The sequence below is a fragment of the Epinephelus lanceolatus genome, chromosome 12 (genome assembly GCF_041903045.1).
Source record: "Epinephelus lanceolatus isolate andai-2023 chromosome 12, ASM4190304v1, whole genome shotgun sequence".
Lineage (NCBI taxonomy): Eukaryota > Metazoa > Chordata > Actinopteri > Perciformes > Serranidae > Epinephelus > Epinephelus lanceolatus.
In genome coordinates, this window is record NC_135745.1 from 784,112 (window position 1) to 801,783 (window position 17,672).

General features: G+C 43.7%; 1 protein-coding gene across 6 annotated transcripts in view; it reads left to right on the top strand.

Moving 5' to 3' along the window:
• LOC117272043 (epidermal retinol dehydrogenase 2-like) overlaps nt 1-17,672 on the top strand; it is a 202,936-nt gene that overhangs the window by 26,097 nt on the left and 159,167 nt on the right. For 4 of the 6 annotated variants that reach the window (XM_078172860.1, XM_078172861.1, XM_033650748.2 and 1 more), the window contains 2 exons: nt 3,897-4,028; nt 10,638-10,737. In XM_078172860.1, coding sequence (XP_078028986.1) covers nt 3,897-4,028; nt 10,638-10,737 — 232 coding nt within the window. The remainder of the gene's footprint in view (nt 1-3,896; nt 4,029-10,637; nt 10,738-17,672) is intronic. The other 2 variants (XM_078172862.1, XM_078172863.1) reach the window with 1 other exon arrangement.

Consider the following 17,672-nt stretch of genomic DNA (forward strand, 5'->3'; position numbering starts at 1 on the left):
TTAATTCCACCACCCACTGTTTTCCAGGAGCCACTGTCACAAAAATCAGAGATAAACTCCCGGACCTACTGCAATCATTTCCACACTCCATTAAACGTCTGATCTTGCACATCGGAACCAACGTTGTGGTCCGGGGTCAGTCTGAGCTGCTAAAGAGCGATTTTAACAGTCTGTTTTCTGCCTTTAAAGACTGCGGGATGTCAATCTTCATCAGTGGCCCTCTTCCCACACTCGGCCTTGGCGCAGAGCGGTTCAGTCGGCTCCTTCAACTCCAGTCTTGGCTCTGAACCGCCTGCAATATCCACGGGTTTTATTTCATAGACAATTTTAACTTATTTTGGAACTGCCCCTCCTTTTATCGACATGACGGACTTCACCCGAGCAAGTTAGGAAGCCGCGTGTTAGCAGCCAACATACAGCATACCGTACACACAACGCCACTCACACATGCGTGACTGTTTACGTGCCACACCCCCTTCTCAGTGCCTGCCTCTTCTTCTACGGAGCATTCTATAGACATTGCCTCCTGCAGCTCCCCCTACAGGCTCCAGCTGCCACTAACCTCTACAGACAATCCCTCCTGCTTTCCTGTTGCCCCAACTACTGGGCTAGTCTCTACCGTCCCACAAACTCCCACCTTCATACCCGTAGTAATGAACAACAGACATCACAAAAGTCAAAACCACACAACCCACAATTTCTGGTATCTGCAACCACTGTCACAATCATCTGTCTGCAAAGCTGGTCCCAAGTCTCTTAAGCTGCTCGCTCGATCAATAACAAATCATTCACGCTGAATGATTTTTTCATCGCTAGAGATTTAGATTTTATGTTTTTCACCGAGACCTGGCAAAGGGATGAAGATTATGTGTCCATGAAGGAGCTATGCCCACCTGTTTGCGCATTCATATGTGCCCCAAGGACCACTGGCCGCGGTGGTGGCCTTGCTTTGTTGTACAAAGACAGTTTCTCCTCGAGGAGAGTGAATTGTGGAACTTTTACCTCATTTGAACTGCTTATTTCTAAAGGTGGCCGCTCTAACCCGTTTTACTGTATTTTAATTTATCGCCCTCCTGGTATTAATGGCACCTTTCTGGCTGAATTCAGTGACTTTTTGGCTTTCATCACTAAATTTCAAAGAATTTTAATGCTTGGGAATTTTAATGTGCCTGTAAATGACACCACAAACTCCTTTGCTAATAATTTGATAAATCTCACCAAATCTTTTCATTTTGTGCAACATGTTAATGGCCTGACACACATTAAGGGAAACACGTTGGACCTTGTTTTTACACTTGGTTTGGACATTGATTGTATCGTCTCTGAAGAGCTGCCCGTCACTGATCACAACTGCATCCTGTTTAATTTGTCTATTATTTCTGATTGTTCAACCAGCAAGCGTACAAAACTCACCTGTATGTTAAGTAACCTCTCGGCTGAGAAATTCTCATTCGCTTTTAACAGTGTGGCGCAGCCTGCTAGTATTAATGTTGACGTTGACTCCAAAGTTTTAACTTTTAACTCACACTGCTCTGCTATTCTTGATAAGATTGCTCCTTTAAAGCCTCAAACTATCCCCGCAGCTAATCCCACTCCCTGGCTGAACGACGAGATCCGCTGCCTTTGTCGTAAATGTCGGAGAGCTGAGCGCTTGTGGAAATCAACCAAGCTTCATGTACTTCGTCTTTATTTTTAAGAACTGTTAGCTGAATTCAATTCTGTTGTTAGGGTGGCCAGAGCCTCTTATTTTAAAAATCTCATAATCTCCAACAAGAGAAATCCCAGGGTCATTTTTGACACTATAAGTAGCATTACTGGTGCGCAACCGCCTGCTCTACCTGTGTCCTCTGATGAGGACTGCAGCAATTTTTTAATGTATTTTGTGAATAGGGTTGCCAGTATCAAGGCCAGTATAACACCCTCCTCCTCCTCCCTTCCTGATCCTCCCAAACAACAGTCAAGTATTGATAATTTCTCACCTGTCTCCTTACAAGACTTAGCAGATCTTGTGTGCACTATGAAGATCTCTTCTAGTCCGCTGGATATCCTGCCCACAACTTTGCTGAAAAATGTTTTCAGCACTATTGGTCCATCTCTGCTCTCCATAATCAATAGCTCACTGGTTTCTGGTCGTGTCCCGTCACCATTTCAAGCAAGCAGTTGTTCAGCCGCTTCTCAAAAAGCCCAATCTGGACCCCGATGTTCTTAGTAACTACCGGCCCATTTCCAAGTTGCCCTTTGTATCTAAGATTCTAGAAAAAGCAGTTGCAAACCAGTTAGTGACAGCGTTGAACAGTTACAATATCTTAGATAAATTTCAGTCCGGTTACCGTCAGTTACATTCCACAGAAACTGCTCTTCTCAGGGTCTCCAATGACATCATGATGGCCTCCGATGCCGGTAAATCCACTATCCTGGTTCTGCTTGATCTCAGTGCAGCCTTTGGCACTGTTGATCACCACATCCTTTTAGACAGGCTGAGGGACAGGGTAGGCATCTCAGGGACCGCCCTTCATTGGTTTAAATCCTATCTGTCTGATCGATCCTTTTCTGTAGCTGTTGGCCCTCATAAATCAGAGTTTGCCGCCCTTTCTTGCGGGGTGCCCCAAGGTTCAGTGCTTGGGCCTATCCTCTTTACGCTATACATGCTCCCTCTCAGAGATGTCATCAGCAATTTTGAAGGTATCTCATACCATATGTATGCAGATGACCTCCAGTTATATTTTTCTTTTAACCCTGATAGGACCGATAGAATTGACTCACTTTACGATTGTATGAATGTAATTAAGGACTGGATGTCTTCTAACTCCCTTCAGTTGATGAACGCAGCTAAAACTGAGATTTTAATTATTGCACCTGACGCCTCAGCATCCAAAGTGGCCAGCTGCTTAGGGTCCCTCAGTGCAAATGTGCGCCCCAAGTTGAGAAACCTTGGGGTCACATTTGATCAGGCCATGCTCTTCGATGACCACATCAAAACTGTCACTCGCTCCTGCTTTTTCCACCTCAAAAACATTTCCAAACTCAGATCCATGTTAACTTATTCTGAGCTAGAAATGATCATCCATGCTTTTATTTCCTCACGTGTGGATTACTGTAATTCTCTTTTCACCTGTCTCAATAAAACTTCATTAGACCACCTCCAACTAGTTCAGAACACTGCCGCCAGGCTTCTGTCCAGATCTCATAAGTTCACTCACATCACTCCAGTCCTGGCATCCCTGCACTGGCTCCCTGTTAATTTCAGGATCCAGCACAAGATTCTAACCATCACTTACAGAGCCCTCCATGGTCAAGCACCTGCATACTTGACGGATCTGGTGTCCTTTCACTGTCCTGTCAGGTCACTGCGGTCCGCTGAAGGCCACCTACTTACTGTCCCTCACACAAGATTAAAGACGAAAGGTGATAGAGCCTTTAAGGCTGTTGCACCGAAATGGTGGAATGCACTACCTCATGAGCTGAGAGCGGCCTCTTCCGTGGACATTTTTAAAAAGCAGTTAAAAACACATCTGTTTAGGCATGCGTTCCATTAATTGTCCATTGTATCATCTCTGTATTTCGCTGCACTTTACTTTTTATTTGTTTTTGTGTGTTTTGCATTGTTTCTGTTATTGTATTTTTTGTATTTTATCTTGTGAAGCACATTGTGAGTCCTCTCTGTGAGAAGTGCTATATAAATAAAACTTACTTACTTACTTACTGTGTCTTCAATAAAAAACCTGCGAAAGGCTGTGAGGGCAAAAGGCTGTGAATTGACCTTAAGTCATACGAGTCATTTTTCAACACTTCGTAACATTTCAAGCAGAAATGTGCATATTTGGGAGATGTGTCTGCCCTTGGGAATATATTAAATGTCATCATTTATGACAGACATTTTCCTTTGCTATGTGCAGGTGAAGCGAGAGGTGGGTGACGTCAGTATTCTGGTCAACAATGCTGGAATTGTGACAGGAAAGAAGTTCATGGATGCTCCTGATTCCCTGATTGAGAAGACAATGGAGGTCAACACTATGGCTCACTTCTGGGTCAGTCAGACACAGCAGACAATCACTAAAATATTCCTCTACAGCTTAGCTTTGGATCCTAATGAATTCTCACTGAGACTTTTTTTTCTTTTTTGATTGAACATAAAGGTTTAGCAGCAGTCAATATTGGAGATAGTTATTTTCTTCAGTCATTTAGCATTTCTCTTCATTTCTTTGTGAAAATGTTGTATATGGAAGCTGTAGTGCTCCACCAAAATGATTGTAGACAGTTTATACTGTATGTTATAATATATGTTTTTAGTTATTTTAATAGTTTGATTAATTAGCACATTTGAGAAATATAAAATAAAGATGAATATTTATTCTTGACCTCTAAAATGGTAGTTTGGTCCACTCACTAGGTTTTTTTCCAGCACTTTAAACTCTCAGTCTTCATATCACATGACCAGAGTTCTATAGCTGGGTCACATGATGACAACCAGGACTGTAACAGTTTGTGTATTTGTGCCGTGCTGTCATGGTACAGGGGTTCACGGTTTGATGCATGCAGAATATACAGTATGGATATTGATGCAGTTAATAAATCAAATTTCACAAGCGTGAGTTCCACCTGGAAACTTTTAGCCATAGCAACATAAAATAAGGTTAGCACAACAAACAGATTGGCATGCAAGTCAACTAACTATGGGTGAGCTCAAATCAATCAATCAATCAATTTTATTTATAAAGCCCAATATCACAAATCACAATTTGCCTCACAGGGCTTTACAGCATACGACATCCCTCTGTCCTTTGGACCCTCGCAGCGGATAAGGAAAAACTCCCCCAAAAAAACCCTTTAACGGGGAAAAAAAACTGGTAGTAACCTCAGGAAGAGCAACTGAGGAGGGATCCCTCTTCCAGGACGGACAGACGTGCAATAGATGTCGTACAGAACAGATCAGCATAATAAATTAAGAGTAATCCGCATGACACAATGAGAGAGAGAGAGACAGAGAGAGAGATGCAGGTAATGACAGTAGCTTACAACAACATTATTGAAAGTAATAATATTATAGTTATAGTTCTGGCTACTGTGGTACAATATGTTGAAAGTATGTATTAATATCTGGCAGTATACATGTGTGACAATAGTCAAATGGGTATAATAACAGTAGAAGTATGACTAATGATGGCAGCAGCAGCAGGAGGCATCTGGCAGGACCACGGCAGCAGCACAACCACACACGTCACGCTATCCAGGCACCGCTGCGATATGAGTTAATCTGAGAGACAGTGGAGCACAAAGGCTCCGGAGAAGAAGCCGAGTTAGTGACATCCAGAATGGCCAAGTTAGCAAGATGCAGTAATAGAATACGAGAGAGAGAGAGAGAGAGAGAGAGAGAGAGAGAGAGAGAGAGAGAGAGAAGAAGAGAACGTGCCCGGTGTATTATAGGGGGGTCCTCCGGCAGACTAGGCCTAAGTCAGCCTAACTAGGGGCTGGTACAGGGCAAGCCTGAGCTGGCCCTAACTATAAGCTTTATCAAAGAGGAAAGTCTTAAGTCTAGTCTTAAATGTGGAGACGGTGTCTGCCTCCCGGACCGTAACAGGAAGATGATTCCACAGGAGAGGAGCCTGATAGCTGAAGGCTCTAGATCCTGATCTACTTTTAGAGACTTTAGGGACCACGAGTAACCCTGCGTTCGCAGAGCGCAGTGTTCTGGTGGGATAATATGCCGCTATGAGCTCTCTTAGATATGACGGAGCTTGACCATTTAGAGCTTTATAAGTTAACAGTAGGATTTTAAATTCAATTCTGGATCTTACAGGGAGCCAGTGCAGAGAAGCTAAAACAGGAGAAATATGATCTTGTTTCTTAGTTCCTGTTAGTACACGTGCTGCTGCATTCTGAATTAGCTGGAGAGTTTTTAAGGACTTACTAGAGCTACCTGATAATAGAGAGTTACAGTAATCCAGCCTAGAGGTAACAAAAGCGTGGACCAATTTTTCTGCATCTTTTCGGGTCAGGATAGGCCTAATTTTCGCAATATTACGCAGATGAAAAAATGCAGTCCGTGAGGTTTGTTTTAAATGAGAATTAAAAGACAAATCTTGATCAAATATTACTCCAAGGTTTCTTACGGTAGTGCTAGAGGCCAGAGCAATGCCATCTAGAGAAACTATGTCATCAGATAAAGAGTCTCTGAGTTGTTTGGGGCCAAGAACAATAACTTCAGTTTTGTCTGAATTTAACATCAGGAAATTGGTGCTCATCCAAATTTTTAGTTTCTTTAAGGCAGTTATGGAGTTTAGTTAATTGATTACTTTCTTCTGGCTTCATCGATAAATACAACTGAGTATCATCCGCATAACAATGGAAGTTTATAGAGTGATTTCTAATGATGTTACCTAAAGGAAGCATATATAGAGTAATCAGAATCAGAATCAGAAGTACTTTATTGATCCCCGAGGGGAAATTATTTATGTTACAGGTGCTCCTTGCAAGACAGGAAAGATACATGAAAATATAAGAAATTTAAACAATAGTATTAACAAATATATAGTTAAATAAACAGGAATTATTAACAAACATAAACGTAAATTATATATGTATGTATGTATATATAGATAGATATATATATATATATTGTAAACCAAATGTACACAAACAGAATATATACAGTCAGGGTGAACGGGGTTATTGCACAAGTTAAATTAAGTTATTGCAGTGTGTGAAAGTCTCAGGGCCACTCAGAGGGAGGAGTTGTACAGTTTGATGGCCACAGGCAGGAATGATTTCCTGTGGCGCTCAGTGGTACATCTTGGTGGTATGAGTCTCCCACTGAAAGTACTCTTGTGCCTGACCAGCACATGGTGGAGTGGGTGTGAGACATTGTCCAAGACAGTTCGTAGCTTATACAGCATCCTCCTCTCTGACACCACCATCAGAGAGTCACACTCCGTTCCCACAACGTCACTGGCCTTGCGGATCAGTTTGTTAAGTCTGTTGGCGTCCGCCACCCTCAGCCTGCTGCCCCAGCACACAACAGCATAGAGGATAGCACTGGCCACCACAGACTCATAGAAAATCCTCAGCATAGTCCGACAGATGTTGAAGGACCTCAGTCGCCTCAGAAAATAGAGACGGCTCTGGCCCTTCCTGTAGAGAGCGTTAGTGTTCTTAACCCAGTCCAGTTTACTGTCAGTGTGTACCCCCAGGTACTTATAGTCCTCCACAATGTCCACACTGACCCCTTGGATGGAAACAGGGGTCACCGATGTCTTGGTCCTCCTCAGATCCACAGCCAGTTCCTTTGTCTTTGCCACGTTGAGCTGCAGATGGTTCTGCTCACACCATGTTACAAAGTTATCCACAACAGCCCTGTACTCATCCTCATCACCCTTGGTGATACATCCAACTATAGCAGAGTCATCAGAAAACTTCTGAAGATGGCAGGTCTCAGTGCAATAGCTGAAGTCCGTGGTGTAGAGGGTGAAGAGGAAGGGAGAGAGGACAGTCCCCTGCGGGGCCCCGGTATTGCTGACCACTCTGTCTGACACACAGCGTTGCAAGCGCACATACTGTGGTCTGCCAGTCAAGTAGTCTACAATCCAGGACACCAGGGGGGCATCCACCTGCATTGCTGTCAGCTTGTCACCCAGTAGAGCTGGACGGATGGTGTTGAATGCACTAGAGAAGTCCAAAACCATGACCCTCACAGTGCTCGCCGGTTTATCCAAATGGGCGTAGACGCGGTTGAGCAGGTAGATGATGGCGTCCTCAACTCCAAGTCGGGGCTGATAGGCGAACTGGAGGGGGTCCAAAAGTGGCTTGACCATGGGCCGGAGCTGCTCCAAGACGAGTCTCTCCAGGGTCTTCATGATGTGGGAGGTCAATGCCACGGGTCTGTAGTCCTTGGAGCCACTGGGACGTGACGTCTTTGGCACAGGAACAAGGCAGGATGTCTTCCACAGCAAGGGGACCCTCTGGAGACTCAGGCTCATGTTGAAGACATGCTGAAGTACTCCACATAGCTGGGGGGCACAGGCTTTGAGCACCCTGGGGCTGACACCATCAGGGCCTGCAGCCTTATTTGAGTGGAGTCTCATCAGCTGTCTTCTCACATGGTCAGCAGTGAAGCACATTGTGGAGGTGACGACACGTGGGGGAGGGTTGTAGTCCTCATGATGGAGACAGCAGTCAGTCTGACCACGGGGGGATGAGGTGTGAGGAGGAGGGGGGGTCAAGCAGGAGGGTGTTGAGGTGTGAGAGGGAGGAGTGGGGGAGGAGGGCAGAGTGGGAGATGGTTGACCAAGACAGACAGCAGAAGAGTCAGGGGGGGGATGGGCAGGGCCAGCAGTGTGAAATCTGTTAAAAAACAGATTCAGTTCATTGGCCCTGTCCATGCTGCCTTCAACTCCTCTGTGGTTGTTGGTCCTGAAGCCAGTGATGGTCCTCATTCCACTCCAGACCTCTCTCACGTTGTTCTGCTAGAGTTTCCTCTCCAGCTTCCTCCTGTACCTCTCCTTAGCCTCCCTGATCTTCATCTTCAGCTCCCCCTGTATTGTTCTCACCTCCTCCCTGTTACCAGCTCTGAAGGCCCTCTTCTTTGCATTGAGGATGGCTTTGATGTCCTTTGTTACCCACAGTTTGTTATTTGGATAACAATGGACAGTCCTGGCTGGGACAGTGGAGTCCACACAGAAACTGATGCAGTCTGTGATGCATTCTGTGAGCCCGTCGATGTCCTCCCCATGTGGCTCACAGAGTGCCTGCCAGTCTGTCACCCCAAAACAGCCCTGCAGTGTCTCATAAGTCTCCTCCAACCATCTCCTCACTGTCCTCATGGTCGCAGGCTGGCTCTTGACTAGTGGTACATAGCAGGGGTTGAGGTGCACCAGGCTGTGGTCTGACCTACCCAGAGGGGGGAGGGGGGAGCAGCTGTATGCATCTTTGGCGTTTGCATACAGCAAGTCCAGTGTCCTTCCTCTCTGGTAGGGCAGCTCACATACTGTGTGAATGTGGGCAATGTTGTTGCCATGGTGACATGGTTGAAGTCACCCGAGATAGCTATGAAGGCACTCGGGTGTTTAGTCTGCAGGCGGGCTATGGCGGAGTGAATGACATCACATGCCGACGTCGGGTTGGCAGAGGGGGGGATGTAAACAGTTACAATAATGGCAAGTGAAAACTCCCTGGGCAAATAATACGGCCTGAGTCCAACAGCGAACAGTTCAATGTCCGGGCAACAGATACGTTCCTTAATGGAAATATGGTCAGGACTGCACCAGCGGTTATTTACTAGAACAGCAAGCCCCCCTCCTTTGCGCTTACCGCTTTCGGTGCAGTCCCGGTCGGCCCGAACAGTCTGAAAGCCGCTGATGGAGACGTTGGTGTCGGGAATGTCCTGGTGAAGCCATGTCTCAGTGAAGCACATAAGACTACATTCCCGGTACTCCTTCTGACTTTTGGCGACCGCTGTCAGCTCGTCCATCTTATTTGCCAGTGACCTCACGTTGCCCATGATGAGAGAGGGGAGACACGGCTTATATCTTCTCTTCTCCATAAGCCTCCGTTGTCTCAACCCTGCTTTTTTCCGCCGCTGTTTACTTCCTCCCCTGCATCCTCTGTGTGTTTTCCTCCACAGTTCAGCTGGTATCTCCGATGTTCCGGCCGACAAGCCAGTCGGCCTCAGCGCAATCAGCTGATCTCTGGAGTAAACAATGCGGCCACGAAGTTGTTGCGCAATGGTGCCGGGTCCGAATGAAATAAGTAATTCCAGGGTGAGGAAAACGAGATTGGTCCGAGCACAGAACCTTGCGGAACTCCAAAACAAACTTTAGTACATAAGGATAATTCATTATGAACGTCAACAAACTGAAAACGATCAGATAAATAAGATTTAAACCAGCTTGAAATGGTAAAGTGGGAACCTGTAGGCCCAATTACAACAGCAAGTTGTAAGTTGAGTCATGATGAAGACAGTGTGTTAGTGCTGCTTAGCTGTTGTTGGGGTTGTGAATTGAAACTCATCCAACATGCCAGCCACGTTTAACCGAGATGTGCCAATTACAGGGACAAAAAAAAAAAACCTACATGGAGCCCAAGTTTAGTTTTCTACCCCTCTGTATATTTTGGTATATTATTAAAATTTCACTTTGAGAAGAGTGTTTGTACAGTGTAATACACAAGTGTTTGAAAAGTTCCTTTTATTTATTATGAAAATTGTTTACCAAAATATTACCTCATCTAGCAGGACTGTGTCTGTCTTTGGCAATTGTTTTGCTGTCTTTTGTAAATGAATGAAAAGAAATGTATCCTCATGCATTTGTTTATTGCATCAAACCATGATTTATTAACTGGGGTAGGAACCAAAGCATGACTTCTGTGTACTGTTACATCCCTAATGGCAACTAAGCAAAGCTGATCTGTTGATGAAGACTGTGAGATGCAGAAAAGCTTGAGAAACATTGATTTTTTTTTTCTTCTTAAATTTGACCTTAATTCTTATTTTCCTTTTTTTGGTAAAAAAAAATCAAGATAATGACTATGATCAGTGAACAGTGTACTCAATCAGTGTACTCTGATAGTAGATGTCAACTGTCTTCTCACTGTATGATGAAATCTGTGTTTAGGTTTCATGCTCTCTGTTTTGTCTCTCCTCCCAGACCTACAAGGCCTTCCTTCCTGCCATGATTGCCAACAATTACGGCCATCTTGTCAGCATTGCTAGTTCTGCTGGACTCATAGGAGTCAATGGATTGGCAGGTGTGTCTTTTCTCCTAATCATATCATGCATGTCACTTATGTTACAGCAGCTTTCAAATTAGTTTTTTTTTTTGTAGAAAAAATTGACAGCTCTGGTGAAAATTGGTAATCTAATGGTCAGACTGCCATTTTATTGTCACCTTCTTTATTCAGTGTGTAAAGCTATCCATGTTAGCCAAATTCTATTTGGAGCAGGTGTCTGGTTTAGTTTTGTCCTAACCTGTCAGTAGTAAGTTATGTATGCTTACTGCTGACGTCAGCAATCTGTGGATTCAGCTTTATCTGTACATCGACTTGCACAGCTGCAGTCATGACAAGCACATCACTGTTTTTGTCAGCATTGGATTGGATATGGTCAGCATTGTTGCCTCACAGCACAGGCCTCTGTGTTTGGACTGTTGGGCCGTTCTGCGTGGAGTTTGCATGTTGTCCCTGTGTCAGTGCTGGTTTTTTCCAGGACCTGCAACTTCCTCCCACAGTCCACAGACATACTGATCAGGTTAATCGTTGACTCTAAATGTAAGTGTGAAACATTGTGTGGCCTTGTGTTAGCCTAGTGATAGTTCAGGGTAAAGGCCATGTCATATCTGTTCAGAATGTTATGAATGCACTTTGGCCCATTATCCGTGGAGGAATTCAGGGTCCAGAGACTGTTTCAAGGGTCTGTCAGAGTAGCTTCAACTCTGCTTGTAAATACTGTCCCCTGGTCAGTGAACTGTGTGATGTCATTTTCCGTTTTTTGACTTTCATCTCTGACTACCGCACCAGAATTAAGAAGATTTTGGACTGATGTTAAGTGCGCAGCTCTTTTTTTTTTTTTTTGCTCATTACAACTGTGTGATGAGCACACAGCGTTAGAAATGTCCTCAGCTGAATGATTTTGGTCAGAGCCAATTAAAGCTTTCTTTGATTGATAGGTAAGAGGCTGTATAAGCTGATTTGTTTCCCATCCAACGTGTATTGTAACCCTTTGTTCTCTAGGTACACATTCTACATTATAAACAAGTCCTCACTGGGGTCTTAAAAATGAGCGGTGTGATGTGAGTGACTCAAGCTCTGGGCAGCACACAGTAAACACACAGAAGGCAGAGGCCTCAAAGAAATAATATTGCGAGCAGAGTGCCAGAGAGGGATCCAAGCAAAGTCATTCCTAAATTAAAGCTGCAAGCAGCTGTGATCGGGTCCTTGCTCTCCCGGCCCACTGCGGGGGGCCAACAGCACACATAACTGAAGCAGTTATGTGAAAACTCAGAGTAAGTTAACCCTGAGATGAGGGAAACTCTGGGTTGTCTGTTCCAGACTGAGAGCTAAGTTAAAACTCTGGGTCAGTTACCATGGTATTTGTGTTTATCAATATAAAAATATGGCATTTACTGTTTCCACAAGGGGGCGCTATGAGTTAGAGTGAGTATGAGAATAGGAAGCGTACAGGGTAGGCCTCTTGTCATGTACATACATTTTGAAGCAGTTAGGATGAAGTATGTGGGAGAGAGAGTTGCTTGAATATGCATGGCGATGCGTCAAATATGGTGGCGCCATAGCGGCCACGCCCCTTGACATAGAGAAAAGCTTTTAATAGCTTTTAATCAGCATTGTCTCAGGATGATATGTACCAGATCTGAAGTTGATTGGACAAAATCTGTAGGAGGAGTTTGTTAAAATACAAAGTTGTGGAAATCGCAAAATCGCTGCCAAAATAAAAAGTTTAAATCAAAATGGGCGACTTGCTGTTTGGAGTAGACCATTGATTGCAGAGACTTTTTTGTGTGGCTGGGCAACATACACATATGTACAAATTTTCATCTTCCTACTCCCCCTATGGGGAGGGGTTTTTGAAAATTTCAAGGAGGTGCTATAGAGGCATTTTGTCCCCCCCATGGGCGACGCCCCTATCAGATGCAAGAGCTCGCCATTCTTGACCTGTGTATCAATTTTCATGGGGAGATGAGGTCGTTGAAGCCATCAAAAGCCAAACGTATTTCGTGGCGAGGGATCGATAGTCGCCACGCCGCCACACGGACACCATTAGACGTAGCTTCACCGCCTTCATAAAGTAGCTTCACCAACTTGTTCTGCATGCATTAGAAGTGGAATGAAGTTGATGCGGTCAAGTTTGTGACATTAGTACATGTTAAAGTAAAGACTGGTCACTTCCTGTTACCACCGGGGGGCGCTATGAGTAAGGTGGGATATTAACATATCGGGGCGTTCGGGTTGGAACCATCATCATGTCCAGCAGGTTTGAAGCTGCTGAGATCAAGTATGTGGGCGTGAGAGCCGTTCGAAATTCGATGGTAAGAAAACAAAAAGTCGACAAAATTTGTCACGCCCTAGCGGCCACGCCCCTTGACTTAGAGAAAAGCTTTTAATAACTTTTGATCAGCATGTTGTCAGGATGATCTGTACCAACTTTGAAGTCGATCAGACGAAATCCCTAGGAGGAGTTCGTTAAAATTTAAGTTGTGGAAATTGCCGTAATGAAAAAATTCAAAACAAAATGGCCGACTTCCTGTTGGGATTTTTCCATGACGTCAAGAGACTTTTTTGTGCGTCTCAGTATGATACATGTGCGTACCAAATTTCGTTTGCCTACGACAAGTTAACCCCAAGGGGAGGGGTTTTTGAAAATTTGTAGGGGGCGCTATTTCGGCATTTCGTGTCAACCATGAGCAACTGCCCAAAAATATCGAATTTCGGATCCGTCCGGACTAATGTGGAAAGTTAGAAGCATTTTGAAATTTGGGAAAGGGGCGAAATTGGGACACGAAATGTTGGAATAATAATAATAATTAAAGCTGCAAGCAGCTGTGACCGGGCCCTCGCTCTCCCGCTCTCCGCGGTTATGTGAAAACTCAGAGTAATTTAACCCTGATGTGGTGTGATGTTTCATCTTCCTACTCCAAAATACCCCCTATGGGAAGGGTATGTAAATTTCAAGGGGGCGCTATAGAGGCATTTTGTCACCCCCCATGGGCGACGCCCCTATCAGATGTATGAGCTCGCCATTTTTGACCTGTGTATCAATTTCATCTGAATATGATGTCGCTGAAGCCATCAAAAAGCCAAACATATTTGGTGGCGAGGGCAACGTCATAGTAGCCACACCCCTTGACAGAGAGAAAAGCTTTTAACCCTTTATGACCTACCATAGAACAAGTCCGCCAGAGCATATCTTTACAATTTTACCTGTTGTAGGGCCATTGGAGTATTTTAATATGCTATACATCAATACAACCCTTAAATCCCAAATTTTAATAATATGTGTGGACATATGTCCATACTAATGAAAGAAATTGCTAAAAAGTGCAATAAACCACTAAAAAAATGAAAATCGTTTTTGTTTTTACACATATTTTTCTAAAATACAGAAATATCATGGCTGTATCCCTCAAAATTGTAAATGTGAAAAAGTTGCACAAAATCCTTTCAAACCACAGAAAATCTATTTTGAGTGTTTTCATAACTTAATTTTTGAGATACACTCATTTTTCTAAAATGTGACAAAAACGAAAGTTAAATGCACATTGTGCACAATTAGCAAAAATACAACATGTACATCAAAATAAACTATTTACAATAGAACAACCAAAGTTCAAAGTCAAGCATTACTTTTCAATAGCACCAGGGGAGCTGTGATAGGTCTTGTGACCGTTCCTGTCCCTGATGAGCAATATTTTTGCTGCATTTTTATTGGTGTTGGCACACAGTGTTTTGATGGCAGCCCGGTGAAAGTACATCCTCAACAGCTCAGATGGAGAGGGATTGTCCACATACTGTGATAGAGGTGGCTGCACACCTGGCCTCCTTTTGGGCAGAAAATGTGGTAGGGCATGTGGCAAGATGTCAGGCTCCTTTTCGGTTCTCAAGCCAGCTGCATCACCAGGGAGTGTCTCTGACCTGGAGCCTCTGTTTGCTGGAGACCGACTCCTTCCTCCCCCTCTGCCTCCCTCCGGGGTGCAGGGCGAGGAGAGCCCCCCACTTCCTCCTCCTCATCCTCGTCAACTCTGCATACAGATGTTACACAGTGTGTTAGATGTGTTCAACATGAGAGTCATACAATAATGGTGTGTATTTAGTGCAAAATGCTTTCAGTTGTGTTACATGTATATTTTCTTTACTTTACTCTAACTCATAAACAAACAATATTTCATGAATATATACATATATGTCATAGGAAGGATCTCTCCCTTGGATGAGGTCGGCGTCATCACCACTGTCGGCACAATCCGGACCAGATGAGTGGAGTGAATCTTCAGCCGACGCTGTAATTAGCTTGAAAGCTTCGCGCCAGGAGAAAAGCTATTTTGCGTGTCGGGTTTGTTGCAGTTCCATAAATATATGTGTGCGAGTGTGTGGTGAGTGTCTGGTGTGTGTGTGTGTGTGTGTATGTGTGTGTGTGTGTGTGTCTAAGTGTTGTTGTGAAAGAGTAAAATACAAAACGAGAGCGAGAGCGAGTGTGTGACTGCAAGCTGAGAGAAATATTTACCGCGGAAGAAAGAGAGGAATTTCCCGGGAAATGACGTCACTCCATGTTGTCGCGGGTAGTGTCGCGAGAAAGACACGCAAGAAAGTAACGTGACAGTTCATGCTCACAACGTGATGACGTTTAGTCCAACATAGGAAGTGCTGTGAATACCCGCGATCAGGATTATAATGTTTTTGTTCTTAGCGCTTTTTACTGTTTTTCTACAAACCTGTCAGTGCAAGGAAACAGCACTCTGGGACATGATGAATGCATGGTAAGTTAGAGTAACTCCTCCGGTTTTAAATGCAAAAAGAATTATTGCTCTATCTTATTTGGTTGCAATTCTACCGGCATTTAAATATCAATATGCAAATGGGATCGCGGGCGCTCCCGCCGGTTTTAAAGGGTTAATAACTTTTGATCAGCATGGTCTCAGGGGCTGAGACTGTTGAGCAACCAGGGGCTGCGGGGAGACCCAGAGCAGACATGGATTGGTGGTGTAAATGTGGGGCTTACTGGCCACTTTATTAGGTACACTTGTGCAATCTAATACAAGTCAATACAACAGCTCTGCCACACATTCTACGTTTACAAAGCTTTTACTTTTTCAGCTTTTGTCAGAAAGGTGATTATTCTACTTTATTGTTGAGGTCGTAGTGGGTGGTGTTGGTGTACTGGAGTGCAATATATTTAAAAGTGTTCCTAATATTTTGTCCTCCTCAATTAGACAAAATTAGGAGGCCACCTCAGTACACCACCACCATTCACTATGACCTCAATAATAAACAAAGTAGAGTCACCACTTTCTAGACGATGTCAACAATAACTGAAAATTTATAAGCTTCAGGGAAAAAATCGTGGTATAGTCTTTTACTGGATTGCATTAGATTACACAGGTGTACACAAAGTGGCCAGTGACTGTATGTTACATACATACAGATTTCCTCAAATAGTAGCCGGGGCTACTATTAACAAAATAATAGTTTGAGACCAGGCTACAAATAGGGGCAGGCTACTATTTGAAGGAGGCTTTCAATTAAAAAAATGTAAAAAAAAAAAAAAAATCACAGCCAAATTTGAAAATACAAATACTGTATTTTTTTTTAATTTAAACAGCAGAAATATTTATGTAAACCTGTCTTTACAGTAAAAATGAATATTTTCTATGTAGTATTACAAAGAAAGTACTGTATTATTTATAGTAACAACGTTTACATTAACAGTAAAAATAGTTTTTGGTGTTTTTGTACACCACTATTTACTATTGACTACACCACAGTGTACTAGTTGTCCTGCCTTGAAACAGTGAATCATCTCATCCTCCCATCTGCAGCCACCGTGATGCCACACACCTTACAAGACAACATGCCACAAATTAATTTTAAAACTAGGCTACATTCGTAATAATGACTTTTTATCTCACAATTTTGATTAGGAATAGCAATGTCTTTTTTTCCATTACTGGCAAAAATGGGCTTCCATAGATAAAGATAGTTACACACCCTAAGCAGGCGTCATATGCCAGCTGTTTCCACTTGCCACACAATAAATAGAACATAAGTCTTTAAGCTGGTTAATATTTTCTCCATCAGCTATCATTCTAAACAAGACTGTTGCCATACATATAACATGAATCTACCTACACATTATTTACATATTTAACAATGTCAAACACAACACAGAAGACCCAAAGCAACCACATTGACTACATCTCCAAGAAAGCCCAGCGCTCTGGGAGCATGCGCGAAGCAGTTTCAAGACGGCAGCGCGGACATGTGAAGACACGGCCTGTGTTTACATACTGCACTAGCCTTGGACTAATACGTTCATTGCACGAATGTCTTGAAAACGAACCCCGTTTTTTGTTTGGGGGTTCCCGGTCTCCACCGATTCACGTCTCCATAAATGTTCAAATCAAACATATAATGTACTAACCGCATAGTCACAGATTTCACACTTACTACCAATGTGCAATACACCTCCCAACCACTAAAGTGGCGCTGTGGCGCAGTAGAAAGCCGGTGCACTCATTCATTGGAGGACGATGAAGGGGTGAAGAAAATTTCAAGACATCCCGAGATAAAATGCACGTTTATTGAACAATAACGGATATACAAACACACGGCAACCCCCGTACACCTGCACGTGCACATGCACGAAACACAACACAATGCTCTACAACAGACCACGGAGTCAAACATTAGTCCACATTAGCTCAGCGAGTGTGCAACCACCGGCATGTCTCGGCTAACATCGACCACCGAGAATGCTCCCGGGAGTTAGCCGAGTGCTAACCGAGTGAGATGCGCTATACACACATTAGAGGCTGAACGCTTATAACGCTAATAAACCACAAATTATAAGTTACCTAAAGCACGTCAGGATAGCATGGTGAACGTCAACACACAACCATTTATTAATAATTCAGCCGTAACAACTGTGTGGCACAAACTCAGTGCTTTGGTTATAA